The following is a 15,497-nucleotide window of genomic DNA, read 5'->3' on the forward strand; positions in this document are numbered from 1 at the left end:
AGCTCAAGAAATGATTTATTCTGAAAGCTAGCAAGTTTCCTTTCTTTTTTTGTCCCTGTCAACTACTCAATGCTTTTGCATTTTGGTGAGTGGTCTCCTTTACTCCTAAAGTATTTACATTCAACCAGAACTTTCTGATTATAAACAGTATGTGTAGTTAGACACAGATGAAATATAGAGAAATAAATTAATTAATTGATGGGGCTAGAATAATAGCTGCTGGAATAGTTGCAGTTAACTGTATTTCAGTGTGCTTGCTTTGTTCACTTGCCACAATGAATCACATAAAGCAATTTTTAGTACATATCTACGAAATGCCTCAGGATGTTGCCACAGATTTACAGAGCACTATTTTATTCAGTCATCTAGCTTTGCTAGCTCCAGCAGCCCAATGCACTTCACAGTTGAAAGCTGGCAACAGTGCTGGCAGATATCAGAGCTTTTCTATCATCCTAAAATGTCTCATTGCTGCATCATAGTAATATAGATATAGAATTGTTAAAAGCACTGAACATTTTAAAATGTATTAACAACTTGTAACGTACAACAAACAGTGGCATTGTCCCCCATTTCAACAAAGTCTTTATATGATTTTGGTATGTTAATAAGTGGTTTGTAGATTCGCTAAAACTTCCTATTTAAAAATATTAGATGTGGTGCAACAAGGCTGCTGGCATTTTCAGGACCAGTCCTGTTCTCAGTCCTGTCAGATTCCATCCTTGCTACAGACATCTGCACACTATAACTACAGACATCTGTGCCCTGTAACGTTGCTTTCCCACCTACGGAATGACTCTTTAATAATTGTCTCTGACCCATGATGCATGTTCAGATTTGTGGTGGGGATGGTCTTTGAGAGATGAATGTTCATCATTCCATTGTATTATGGTCATTAGCCTATTAAGAAGCCCAGAAATATTTTATAATTGACCATTTTTAAATAGAAATACATTCTGTATACAACTTCTTTTTAAGTCCTAATTTTTATAACATTTAAAATGAGAGCAATGGATTTAGTGTAGTATACACAGGCAATTCAAAGGAAAGAGGCTCCCTTGACTCTTTAAGTTGTTGTTTTTTGGTCCTGTCATCAGAATTTGTATTTCAAATGAGTATCTATGTAGTGTTCAGTGTCGAATTGGACACAACACAGAAAAAAACAATTGCAGGTAAAGTAACATTCTGCATTACATCTACATACATACATACATACATACATACACCACAAGCCACTGTAAATTGCATGGCTTAGAGCACCTCATACTACTACCGATAATTTCCTTTCCTGTTCAACTCACAAATAGAACGAGGGAAAGCAACTGTCTGTATGCCTCCATATGAGCCCTAATTTCTCTTATTGTTACCATTATGGACCTTAGATGAAATGTATGTTGGCAGCAGTAGAATTGTTCTGCAGTCAGCTTCAAATGCTGGTTCTCTCAATTTTCTGAATAGTGTTCTGCGAAAAGAATGTCTTCTTCCCTCCAGGGATTTATGCTTGGATTCACAAAGAATTTCCGTAATACTTTTGTTTTGATTGAACCTACTGATAACAAATCTAATAGCCCACATATGAAGTAGCTTTGATATCTTCCGTAAACCCGACCCTATCATCGGTACTTAAGAATAGGCCACACTAGTGTTGTATATGCAGCCTCCTTTATAGATGAACCAAATTTTCCCAAATTTCTCACAATAAACTGAAGTTGACCGTTCACCTTTCCTACTACTGTGCTTATGTGCCCGTTTCATTTCAAATCACTTTGCACCGTTATGCCTTAGATATTTAATTGACATGACTGTTTCAAGCAGTACACTATTAATGGTGTATTTGAACATTACAGGATTATATTTCTTACTTATCCACATCAACTTACAGTTTTATACATTTAGAACAAGTTACCATTCATCACACCAACTAGAGATTTTCTCGAGGTCACCTTGTATCCTCCTACAGTCACCCAATGATGACTTCTTCCCATACACCACAGTATCATCCACAAATAGTCACAGACTGCTGCTCACTTCGTCCACATATATATATATATATATATATATATATATATATATATGATGAACACTCACTGTTGAGGACAATACACTGGGTTCTATTACTTAAGAAGTCTTTGAGCCTCGCTCATACCTGGGAACCTATGCCATATGTTTGTACCTTCATTAACTGTCTGCAGTGGAGCACTTTGTCAAACACTTAACACTGGAGTAAGAAATTTTATCTCCTTGTTGGTGGTGATTGAAGCTCACAGGTCACCATATATTACATTTTATTGGTGGATAATTTTAATGTTAGCCAGGAAGCAGATATAATGTCATAGAGTTTTAGTTGTTTCTGTACTGAATTACTGTGTGGTTTTGGTGAGTTATCTTTATATATAGGTGTGCTTGTGTGTGGGGGGGAGGGGGCAGCCATGCATGCATGCACGCACATGTACACCCTCGCATATCTTGGGGAATTTTATGTGACACACACACACGACATCCAACCCTAGGCCGTTATGATGTAGATGACTGATGCCCCCCCCACCCCCCACCCACCAACCACTCTGCGCCCCTCCCTCCACTTTCCCTCTTTCTCCCTCTCTCTGTCTCTTTGTCCCCACACGATTCATTTATAGGTGAGTGATTGCCTCTTCTTATTGCCATCCACTATGACAATTTTTGTTGTTGATGAAGATTGGTAGATTGGCAACAGGTTACCCTCCTTATTGTGGTACTCAACATTGAATAATAATATTCTTTCAGTAAAACCACATTAGACAAAAAGATGCGCAGTGTATTTAAATTGTGCTTGCTAATGTTATCAGGACCTTACGAAGGCATTTCAAGTGAGTCAGTATGTAATTTTCTGTGTTTTTATCTTAATAATATTTAGGCAGAGAGATATCCATGGAATGTGCATTATATTTATTTATTGTTCATTTTTAATCTATTTTTATTTTTTGTGTTAGGTTCAGACGATTTGCTGGTGCTGCAATATTTGCATCTAGTCCTGTTAATCATGAAGAGGAACCAGCTGTTGTAACAGCAACACAACCTCCTCCTTCACCTCCTCCACCTCCACCAACACCGAAAGTAGCAACTGGACAATCATCAAGTGATGCTGAAGTTACAGCACTTTTGAGTCAAGCTGCATCATCTGCCTTTAAATCAGAGGGCCAATTATCAACAATTCCATCAACTGCGTCTATAACTCCACAAACTTTGGATCAACTCAATTTTAGTGATTATACTCGCTTCATGTCACAGTTTGACTTGGAGTTGTGTGAACCTGGAAGCAGCCGTTCCATTGGACTGCAACAAAGTCTATCAACTGTGAGTCTAAGTTCTCATTTTATATAAGCTTTAGGTGCAATCAATAAGATCACAAATAACCACAGAAAGGAAGGAGTTAATAAGAAAACATACTAAATAAGATGAAGTTCTTCAAAACTATAACTGGAATGTGATGAAAATATTTCCATAAGATGACGTAAAAATGCATTGTTATCACCATAAGTCTGTTTTTATAGTTCCTCTTTTTTAACATTGTTTCAGTTTTGTTTAATACTATCTATTTTATGGGCTTTAAAAACACAATACATAGTTCAAAAACTATCTGGAAAATTTTCAACTTGAATACACTGTGGTGCAACACACAACATTTAACTGTCTTTTAGACTAAAATAATTTCAACTTTTAATTCTTACAGTGTCATTTTATTGTCACCTGTTGTCACATTTAACACTTACCATGCTAAGCCCTTAACTGCATGCCACTCCCTGTGTGCTGGCTGATTTTTTCTATTTTCAACATAATTTAAATAGCTGTAAAGGACATTTAATTAGAGATACATAAAAACTACAGGTATGGTTTGAAACTTTAAGGTTTCAACTTTATATGGGTTAACAGTCATGTGTATGGGGCATATACTGTTTCCAAGAAGTGATGCGGATTTCTCCTCGATTTTGCGAAAATAAATTTTTGTCAAAAATTTATTTTTACTACTTTATTCAATTTAAAGAAGAAATAAATTTTGGAAAGTGATCATTTGACAATGAAAAGACATTTGTTATACCATTTGCACATAAAGCATAGCTACATACACATAAGCTATTTTGCATATTGAACCACAGTGTGATAAAGCTTGAAGCACGGGGTGACACACAAACCTACATTACACTCACTGCACTCATAAGAAGTATCTTTCCTCCCAGCTTTCCCAGTAATGTTCTTTTGTTTTCCACTACACACTACACAACGTCTTTGTGGTTTCTTCTTCCCTTCTGCCATTTCCACACGGTTCGGAAAATGTTTCTGCGAAAATCGAGCAATCGTTGCAGATCCATGAGAATCCTCAATTCTCTCTCCTCTCTGTAACACTAACGCAGTGCAGACCTCCTGTATAAACTTAGGAGTGCTCAGTTTCTTCTCATTGATGCAACTGTGCAAAATGCAACCATTGGAAACTGCCACAATTATACAGTGGAAGGCAAGCTTTCTCCACCATTTCACTGTTTTGTGATCAAGTGCTCCATATGAAAGACCCTGATCAAAAAGGTCTACACCAGCTTTGTTTGTTGTAATCCAGCACTGCCACTGGTTTCAACTTCTCATTGCCTTCTCTTGTAGCAACAGGCAACATTGAGGATGTGTGCCTGGTACTTGTCATCCACACATCCCTCTTGTCTTTCCATCGCAATGCTAGCACATCGTTCTTGCGGCGAAATATTTGTTCACCCTTTTTGAGTTTACCCTCTTTGAGAGCCTTGGGCTATCCTTTTCTGTTTGGCATTACAGTCCCTACAAGACCAGTATTGGCTCTAGCCAGTTCTTCGGCTAGCTGAACACTGGTGTAAAATCTGTCAACATATACAGTGTGGCCCTTACCTCGAAGTGAGCCGAGCAATCGCTTTACCACTGCAGAAGCACTGTTGTCCAGTTTATTGTCCCTTCCATGGTATACTTCAAAGTTGTATATGTACCCAGTTTTGGATTCTGCAAGAATGTATAGCTTTATGCCATATTTGTTTGGCTTATTAGCCATATAAACTTTGAAACCTACACGCCCTCTGAAAGGACACATACCTTCATCAATGGTTAGCGCTTCACCTGGCTGACAACTTTCTTTGAAATTCCTTACCAAATCATCCAGAAGAGGCCTGACCTTATGAAGGGCATCAAAGTCTACTTCACCTTTCTTTTTTTGCTTTGAATTGTCATTTATGTGGAACATAGACAAAATATTCAGAAATCTGTCCCTTGGCATAATATTGGGGCAAAAATTGCAGCTAACCACTGGATCACTACACCAGTGACTGGCCATACTTGGCCTCTCACTGACTGACATGTGGAGGATAATAGCCAGAAACGTCTTTGTTTCAGCAATTTTTAGCGTCCTCCACTGCTTGAATCTAGAATTGGGCCCTAATTTGTTTTGTGCTCTCAGCGTGGCCAGCTTCTGTCTAGCATATAGGTTTGTTTGTTCCTTCATAATTGAAATAACTCTGTCATTTATAAAATGAGAAAAAAACCTAAATATTCACTAGACTGACCAAGTCCTACATTATTTAGCACACCATGAGACCCTGTAAATAACAAAATGTTTGGTGTTTGATCCACTATAGTCCAGTCATTCCTGTGAAATGTCACTCGATCTTGGCCTCTTTCGATGATGAGTGGGGGGGAACACAGGCGGTGGCTCACCTTCATCTGACGACAAATCTGTGTCTGAAATAATACAGAACGTAACAGAACCAATCGCAACATGAACTGTCTTGTTCTGCATCGATTTAGTAAGATGTTAGACTTACCTGGACTATCGTTATTTTCCGGCATTTCGTAATCACTGTCACTATCGAAATCGGAAAAATCATCATCAATAGGTTCATCAAGTACTTCTTCAATCATTTTTCGAAGTTTTGCATCCTCATCACTCGCCATTGTGAGTAAAAAGAAGATAAACAAGCTAAAACCAAAATACTAGCGCCAAAATCAACGGTAAACAATCGACAGGATACCACAGAACACGTAACATACGCGTGAAAAACACAAGTGAATTCGTTCGGAAATATATACGGATATATCGCATTACCTCACTGCGATCTAGTGCTAATATGATGAACTACAAGCATTACAGGACCTACAGGTAGTAGCGGGAACGCTAACAATGCGTTTGAAACACTAAAACAATGTGGAATGCGGCGGGACGTAATATTACGGCGGCCGCGTTTTCTTCGTTTCCACCCGCGACGTAATATTACGGCAGTCGCACGGTAAGTGTTAAGGGAAAGTACATAGACTTCAGTATTACCTGTACTTCATACAAACAACTTGTCTTGACCATTCCTAATTTTTCAAAAACGGTCTAGGTAGGTTTCAGAGGTGTACTTGTGTGTTTCGTGCTGCCTTGCTGTCAATGGTCATTGTGACATGTGATGGGAACAAAAGGGAATGTGGTAGTTGCTGGTTCTACACAGTCAATGAGAGAGCAGTGGGCAGATGATATATTTGGTAGCAAGAGACATTGCAACATTCTCATGTCAGTATAAAGGTGAAATCCAATATGTTTTTGTATAAAAACAGCTATGTTGTCAGGTCTCATGATATTTACAACCTCAGAAATCGCAACATATTTGGAAGAGACTGCCAAAAATTTTTGACAGCAAAGATATGAATTTCACAACTGTGTTATTAGAATAATGATTAAAAATGGTGATACCAGAGACAACAGAGTTTAGTAAGTGAAAAAGATAGAAAAGAAAATGGCCTGCAAAATAATCTAAACAATTTATTTTTGTTTATTTTATGTATCTTTGTATTATAAAAATGCAGATAGTAAAAAAAAAAGTGGCATAAATTTAGAATAGGTATAATGTTAATTTTTTAGGCAGATCTTTTCTGCCAGTAAAACAGTTTGTAATTTTGATCCATCAGAATATGTTAAAAATAATTTTTTCTCAAGAAGCCCCTTAAAAAGGAGGGGGGGGGGGTCAACTTATAATCAAGTTCCTCTTATATTTCAGTAAATACAGTAGTCATTAGCACTTCTTTTAATTTGAATGCATTGGAAGTTGATAAATTGTGAAAAGATTTTAAACTTATCGTGCATTGTGTTCTGGATAGGTATGTCCTATGTAAGCATATTAAATGCAGAAAATCCCCCAGTAACCCCCAGTATTTGGAAAATTCTGAGGAAACTGAGATTAGTGCATTCTGTGTTCAAAAAAGGGTGCATAAATGCTGACAGGTAAGGGTTTGAAGAAATTTGTGCATGTATAATGAGAGCTATGTGAAACCAACATAAAAACTTCAACTATCATAGGTTACAGAAAGATCCTTCCAAAAAACTTAGATAATTCTGGTCCTAAGTAAAATCACTGAATCAAAAGCTTCTGGTCAGTTACAAGTCCAGGAATAGAAAACAGCAAATAATCTTAAGTCTCGCATTTAAAAAACAATCTTACACATAAGAAGATAATAATTCCATGTAGTTACCTGATGGCTGCACAAGTTCTCCAAAGGGGGAGGTAGAAATAAGCAATCCTGGTGCCAAAAAGCAACTGACCAATTGAAAACAAATAAGGACAAGACCCTGACAGAGCTACGGTACAGTTCAGCTTCACAGAGAGTGTTATGTGACACTGACCCCATTTTTAGCTTGCATTCAATGTCACTCGCACAATGAACAACCCCAAATAACGGGGAAAAAATGAAGATTACTCTGCTATATAAGGAGGAGAAAAGAATGGGTATTGAAAATTATGAACCAGTACCCTTAACTCTGGTCTGCTGCAGAATCCTAGAGCATATTCTAAGCTTGAGTGTAATGTGTTTCCTAGAGAGAGAGAATCTCCCGTCCGTTTATTTTTATTTAATGTATGGCTACATCACTAAAAATTAATATTTGCTATTATCTCAAATTACAAACTAATATCCAGAGCATGAATTTGATCTATTGATCCCTCTGTCATCACCAGAGACTCTATTGGATTGCAAGGGAAAGCCCTTAGAGGACATACCTGGACTACATGGTGAAAATCCTGCTATTCAGCACAGCAGTCACAACTTGGAGAAGTTATTTTCTTACTCTTATGAGAGAAGTGGCACACCTGTCAGTACAGGTACTTATTCTGTTAAGAACTGACCAGATCTGGTGTGGCAGTTCAAAGCCAAGTGATTTGGTTTATATGTATGGGCCCTTTAAGGTGTTCCATCATAGCATTAATCTGCCATGAGTGTCTCCAGCTGTCTTAGTATTAAATCCATTGTCAGCTAACATCTTTGTACTTTCCAGGGGTGGGTAATGGAAGCAAAGCCCTCTTTTATCGATTGATAGAAAGCGTGCATGAACAGGGAGATGAGAATTTTTCTTTGCACTTCCCTTTTGCAGAGACAGAGGTGTTATGTGGCAGAATATTGGTAGCCAGAAAGTAGGTGTAGGTTACAAGACGTGTGGTACAGTTGAGCTGTGTGTCAACAAGCCTTGTATGAGTGCTATTGAAGCTGCAAAACAACAGGGTAAACCAGTCCAAGAGCAGAAGTACAGAGTGTTGAAACAGGGGATCGCCATGTCGTACATCAGAGTTACTGGAAATGTTATATCAAGTTTTGATTTTGGGAGATCTTCTTAATGTATATTGTTTGTAACTGAGCACTACATAAAGTGTGACACCTAGATAATTTGGCTTATGTTACATCTGAGTAGCCTTACTTCAAAGTAGACCATAAGCTCTTTGATGGCCAACTTATTTTTTAGGTGAAACTGTGACACTGCTGTCTCAATGACACTTGGCTATAAATCCCATTTGCGAAAATATTCACCAATAATTAATAAAAATTATTAGTCGGTACTAACTCGGTAACTTCAAGATATCTTTGCTTCTTTTCAGTGCCCAGTCATCAGCATACCTAAACTTTGTTGATGTGGCTTTCAGGCATATCTGATATGTAAAAAGTAAACAGGAGAGGGGCCAGGACATATCCTTGTGGCAGCCAGATGTTTAGCTTCATCTGGGAACTCATCTTGTTGCCCATTAGTACTTGGAAACATCAGTTACTAAGCATTTCAATGATGCGCTTACCAATTTTTAGGCTTGGGATGACTTGTTGAAGCATTAGTATGATACCCTATCTCACTGATGCAGATCTCACACTGTTTGCAAATAAATTAAAAACTGGTGGAGATGACTTTTTAATAAAATTGATGAGTCAAACCCCTGTTGTGAATGCCATTTTCCCCTTTTTCTTCAGACATTGTAAGAGCTGTTGCCCCTTAGCCATGTGTCATATAATCCGCTTTGCTTTCTAGGGGTTCAGATGAAAACAGTTACCAGTTTGTTTCCTTTATTTGGAAAGTAAAGAAAGAATATTTTCACAGACCTTTTGTGATCACAGACCTTTTGTGATCATGTTATTCTACAACCTACTGCCTTCCATATGTATCTTTTATTACAACCATCAGCCATTTTTTGTGTTTCTTATCTTTTGTCTTCTTTCTGTGAACTGCATCTTGTCAAAATTTGTATCGTCTGTTGTTTGTTGGTAGTGAGAGAGTCACAGTTCACATGGCAGTGACTTCAAAATATCACGAAGCCATAAAACACACATATACTATCTATAATCATTTCATTGAGCAAGGGCTTTATATTTCTGGATCAGTAGAAATCACAAGAGTTTTTGATGTACATTGGCTGTCAAACAAGAGCTCTGTAGTTCTTTTTAGTTTTATATTCTTGTTGAGAATTGCTACATAATTTGTAACAAAAAGTACCATTACTGACTGAATGTATCAATAAGATGTTTTTTGTAATCTTCACTTTTTAACTTCTGCTTTCATATGTGCTCTGTATGAACCATGAAGTGTGATATTCTGATACTGCAGCAATATGGAGACACACTCAGAGAGCATGTGCAATAGTATTTGTGTATCAGATAGTTCACCTTGCAGCAGCCACAATCCCAGCAGACACGAAAGATGTCTCACAGCCACAGAAAATAAATGATCATCACAGCGGATGATCAGCTATTTGTATCTTGTCTTTCAAGGCTCTGTACACTGATCCTCACCTATAACAATTAACTCACTTGCTGGACCTGGACATTGAAGTGGAACTGTGATATTGTGTGTTGTGTTCAAGATGACTGTGGCTTTGTTCATTTTGATTTTAGCTCATGTTACTTCCAGTCACAAAGTTTGCTCCTTACTAAGTTCTCAGCCATAGACATAGTGTTGATCTCAGTTCCACATGCTACCTGGTTCATGGCAGTAATCTGCCTTATTTGTGTTGGACTAAAGCACAAAACAAATCATTGGTTTTTTGTCTTACTGGTTGAAAAATGTGGAGCCTGCATCACTTCTCTCTCAATGGGAATCTTATGTGATGGACAGAACTAGCCTAGTGTCCCATTTTACTGCTCGTATATTCTTCAGTGTTGATGTGTGTTTTATTTATTTTCTAAATTTTCTGAGGACATTTTTAGATTTTATTTATGTTCTCTTTTTGTGAATTATTTTACTTGAAGTACTTTACTTCACTTCAAAAAATGGAAAATGACAATATTATGAAAGGGGTAGTTGCTACTCACCATATAGCAGAGATGCTGAGTTGCAGATAGGCACAACAACAAACAAACAGTCTGAAAGTAAGCTTTGGGCTAACAAGTCGTTCGTCACACACACACACACACACACACACACACACACACACACACACACACACACACACACATGACCACAGTCTTTGGCTGCTGATTCCAGACTGCAAGCAGCAGCACATGATGGGAGATGGAGGATAACAGAAAAGGAGAGAAGTAAAAAGATTGTGGGTGTGTTGGTGGAGTAGAGGGCTGTGTAGTGCTGGGAATGGGAACAGGGAAGGGGCTAGATGGGTAAGGACAATGACTAATGAAGGTTGAGACCAGGATGGTTACAGGAACTTAGGACATACTGGATGTAGAGTCTCTTCATTTCTTTTATCTTTCATACTCACAATATGGTTTTTTTGTATCTTTCCTCTATCCCCACTTTCAGTCTTACAAAACTTTGAGGGAGAAGTAGTTCGTGATCTTATAATAGAATTTCATTAAAATGTAGACAAATGGCAGCAGATATAAAAATGAAAAAAGGGTGCAAAACTAGAACTTTTCAGAACCTGAGAGCCATGAGTCTGGTAAAATGGGAGGAAAGAGTTATCAGTTCTAAGAATTAAATAGCAAAGTCATGTTGGACAATAAGGCAAGAGGAGACAAAGCTAGACAGAGTGACATGAATCCACTAAGAAATATCAATGAGAGACAAGATTTGAAAATTATTTGAACATCAAAATGGTGCTGGACCATCAGAAATGACCATTTCTTTTATGCGCTCTTCCAGCAGTCCTTCATACATTTCTTTCATTGCTTACCTTTTTGTGTGGCTCACAAACTGAGATTGGTCATACAAAGTAATATTTGCAATATCTGCTTTCATCATACTTAACTGAGATATTATATGAACGCATGGTGTCTGTTCTTTTGGACATTGTGGCTCCTGCGGTGATGCCAGACTAGGATTCAGGGATTCAAGCCTGGGATCTTCTTATTACTAGGCAGTTGTATTAACCATTGTCCCATCCTGACTCAGTGTTTATTGCAATAGCGCAAACTATCTCGGCACATCTCGCAGCTGACCCACAATTCCACCTAGCACCAACTATCTACAGATGCCGTCCATGTCCTCCATGCTCGCTACATTGAGATTCCCACAGTAGCTCAAACATACGTGTTGATCTGCACTGAAGATGGTGGATTCAGATCCCATTCCTTTCTTCCCCTTCCACCTTCACTTTACACAATATATACCACAAGGAACTATCGATGTCAGCTGCATTGGGACTTGAGTTCCCCCCCACCCCCCCCACCCCCCCCCCCCCCTCCACCCTCAATATGTGTCACAGCTGCAGATTCCGCATGGTGTCTGATCTTTTGAACATGTGCGAAAGAACAGACACCATGCTTTCGTATAATTTATTCAGCTTTTAATGTAAGAAAAAAGAGATTTTTTGAATAAATTATAATTGTATATGATTGTGTGGTTAACACGTTATGTGCTTATTGGTATTCTTTCGGGCATCGGACTTCCTTACATTTTTGTTGAAGCTGCAGGCGGCGGAGGACTCTGGGGACGCCGGTGCTTGTTGTAATCATGAAAATCCTCTTCTTGTAATTTTCCTCTTCACTTAAATCAATAAATAAAATGCTTGATATGGTACTTGTAACATTATATCAGTTACTCCACATATAATACATCGAGATAACAATACTTCATCTTTAAAATCGCACATCCTCATCATCCTTCTACATATGAGAGTTAGTTTGTGTCTGTCTCAGAACAAAAAAACTGTACAACCCATTGAATGAGAAAATGTTTTTGTTTGTCTGTGCCTTACCGCACATTCATAATTAACGTCTTTGTCAACCCCCGGGTACTTGGTGTTTCAATTTTTTTTTTTTTTTAATAAATCTTAATTTTACGGCATCCTGGGGGTGTTTCATCATATACTTATACAAGCTCAATAGGCAAAGAACCCACCATCTCAGTGCAGTTGCACAATTCCATTCAAACTCCTGCAGGAATCTCAAAGTAGTGAACATGGAGGACATGGATGGAAATTGCAGATTGGTGTCACTAGGTGGGAATCTGGGTCAGCTGGAAGGCATACTGAAGTAGTCAATGCAATTGCGATAAACATTGGGTCCACATGGCGTACTGCTTAACACAAGCATGAAATCCTGGGTTTTAATCTCGGTCCGACATACGTTTTCATTCCTGCTGATTCCGCATAAAGTCTCAATGTAACTGACATCAACAGTTCTTTCCTTTTCCTTCCTTTCTCCCCTCTCCAACCTCAATTTAAATAACTGAGATATATTTCTTATTGTTTCTGTTCTGTCTGTTGGTGTAACAAGTTGGTTGAACACTCTAGAACACATCAAACCGTATAGAATGATCAAAATAATTCAGTATAAAGCATACATTAATTTGTACACTGTAGTCACTGTGCGATCCCTCTCTCTCTTTATTCTATTAGTACTGGTTATCAGTATTCACTAGCTTTTGGAGAAGCAATAGTGTTGTGCTAGGTTTGAAAAGTTCTACTTGGATTCGTGCTAGGTTTGTAATGTCTCACTGTACTGTCTTCTGTATACTCGGCATGATCTGGAGAGTAGTCTGATGGTAATCTGAAGATAATATAAGATGGAGTTCTGAGTATGGCATATTAAAAAGACACACAGACCAATCACAGTTGCTTCAATGAGTTGATGCAATTCGATGTCCTCTGATGGCTGTATACCATCACCTGGTGGCATATGATGAGTCCTCTTCAGCAACGGCTTGTGGTGGTCATTTTGAATGTCTCTTCTGCAGAGATGTGGGCCGCACGTGATGCACCATGTACAGTCAATGAAGACACTGTCAATACCGCAGTTTCTTGCCAGGTTACTTCTCACTTGAGCCAATATATGTTTAATCAGAATCCAGTGTGTGAGATATTTTGAAGCAATTTTGTAGACCTACAGCATGCGGATTTTTGCTGTAAGCTTTATGATTTCCATGTACCCCACTTAGTCAATATTTCTTTTAGGTTCAGTTTCTGCAGTTGGAACTTTTCTCTGCCCTCAAAACAAAATGTCTGTCTTTCTCTACTACACTGTCAGAGCTTTATCTGACATGCTGTAGTGTTATGGAACATTATCCTTTATTATTGTTGAATACTGGACAAAAAATTAGATAACTATTCTGAGAAAATTGTGGCATTCATTTACCCTTGGCTGCCACCTTGTTTTCTATAACCAAACAGCTACAATCAGTTTGAAATAAAGCCTTGAGACAAGCCAGCATGATGGCCAGTTATCCTGGCACCCATGCCTGTTTGTGCTTGTGTTGTTCCTTGATTGGTGTGATTTGTACAGCCTTTTGTTGACCTGTAACATCCATCTTGTCAGACCACATAATGTCTTTGAATGCAATGCTTCTCACAGCATGCAAATACAAGCATCTCCTGTCCTCTATAATTCTTCTTTCAATGATAAACATTGAAGACAAATAGTAGTGCTCTGGAATACAAGCACAGGAAGGCAGTTTAGGAAATATGTCCTACTCTCATTAAATAACTCTGCTACTCAGGAGTTAAAAATATGTTTCTTCAAAAGTATGGTACTCCTTGTGTTAATATAACTGTACAGATGTCTGTATACTGCATCCTCCTGTTTTGCATCCAGCGAAGTTACCCATTTGTCATAAGTTCTTTTCGTGTTTGGTGCTTCCAGATGTGAATGATGTGGGGCTGCTTCATCATCCTCATCTTTCTTTTGTTCCTTGTCTTTTCCAATCCTCTGCACTGTAAGCTTATGAATGTTAAGTGCAGCTATTGCTCTGACCATCACATTTAAAATTGGACCCCTACTATTGCACTTCATTCAGAGTGCAAAAATTTGCAGCCTTATCTATGAATTGAATTCCCAGCCCAACTGCCAATTTCTTTGAAGCTGGAAAACATATTCCTAGATGTTCTATTTAACACACTACTACTAAAGCAATGCTACACCAAAACAATAGCTCACAACAGCTAACAAACATAGAATGCTACTTCACAGTGAGACAATGGGAGCATAGCAAGCTACTCTTGCTTGTCACCACATGCTATTGTTTACTGACGGTGTGACAACAGAGTGAGATGTCCCTGCCACCTGTTGGTGGTGCAGGAGATGAAGCTGTTTCATTGTTGATGTTACTAGACAATGGTATTATTTTGTCACATGTTATTTTAATTGCGCTGCAACATTAACAGGGAAACATTATAATTGATGTGACTTTTCAGACTTTTCCAATGGATCTGTTGCAGATACTCTTCTTGGGTTTGCTGTCGGATAATATTGTGCAGATCTCACTTTCCCAATGGATCTGTTGCAGATACTCTTCTTGGGTTTGCTGTCGGATAATATTGTGCAGATCTCATTGATATGGCTGTTTGGTATCTTCATTTGCTGGTAGCTTACACATGACGGGAACTTCACATTATGTCCATAAAATTACTGTCACTGTATCTGAAGATCTTTTGGAACCTCTCAGCTGTATCCTGAGATTGGGTACCAGGGCGTTAGCTGTCTGGTCCAAACACCAAGGTAAAGTTTGCCAAATCTAAAAATATACTGGTTTCGAGGCCCAACTGCAAGAAGAGAATGCACCACTTTGGTGTACTGTGTTTAATTTCACAGATAGGATCTTAGATGATGCAGTGGTTTCGGTGATTGAGAAAGCTCCAATCCCAGATGTGATAGCTGGGATAGCGCAGGAAATTTTGAAACTTCCTCGTGAGTTTGCAGAAACAATTAGAAAGGACACCTGCCAAATTTTAACCTGAGACCCACCAAGAAAGTTTAATATCAGTTTACCAGAAAGGAAGGCTCTGTAAGATTTTAAAACAGAGAAAGACCTCATTATTTTTCATGTCAACAAGCAG

At 38.3% G+C, this 15,497-nt stretch overlaps 1 protein-coding gene across 4 annotated transcripts in view; it reads left to right on the forward strand.

Annotated features, from left to right (window-relative positions):
• LOC126416283 (testis-expressed protein 2) overlaps positions 1 to 15,497 on the forward strand; it is a 301,194-nt gene that overhangs the window by 189,916 nt on the left and 95,781 nt on the right. For all 4 annotated transcript variants that reach the window (XM_050083929.1, XM_050083932.1, XM_050083930.1 and 1 more), the window contains one exon: positions 2,967 to 3,330. In XM_050083929.1, coding sequence (XP_049939886.1) covers positions 2,967 to 3,330 — 364 coding nt within the window. The remainder of the gene's footprint in view (positions 1 to 2,966; positions 3,331 to 15,497) is intronic.

The sequence above is a fragment of the Schistocerca serialis genome, chromosome 8 (assembly GCF_023864345.2).
Source record: "Schistocerca serialis cubense isolate TAMUIC-IGC-003099 chromosome 8, iqSchSeri2.2, whole genome shotgun sequence".
Classification (NCBI taxonomy): domain Eukaryota; kingdom Metazoa; phylum Arthropoda; class Insecta; order Orthoptera; family Acrididae; genus Schistocerca; species Schistocerca serialis.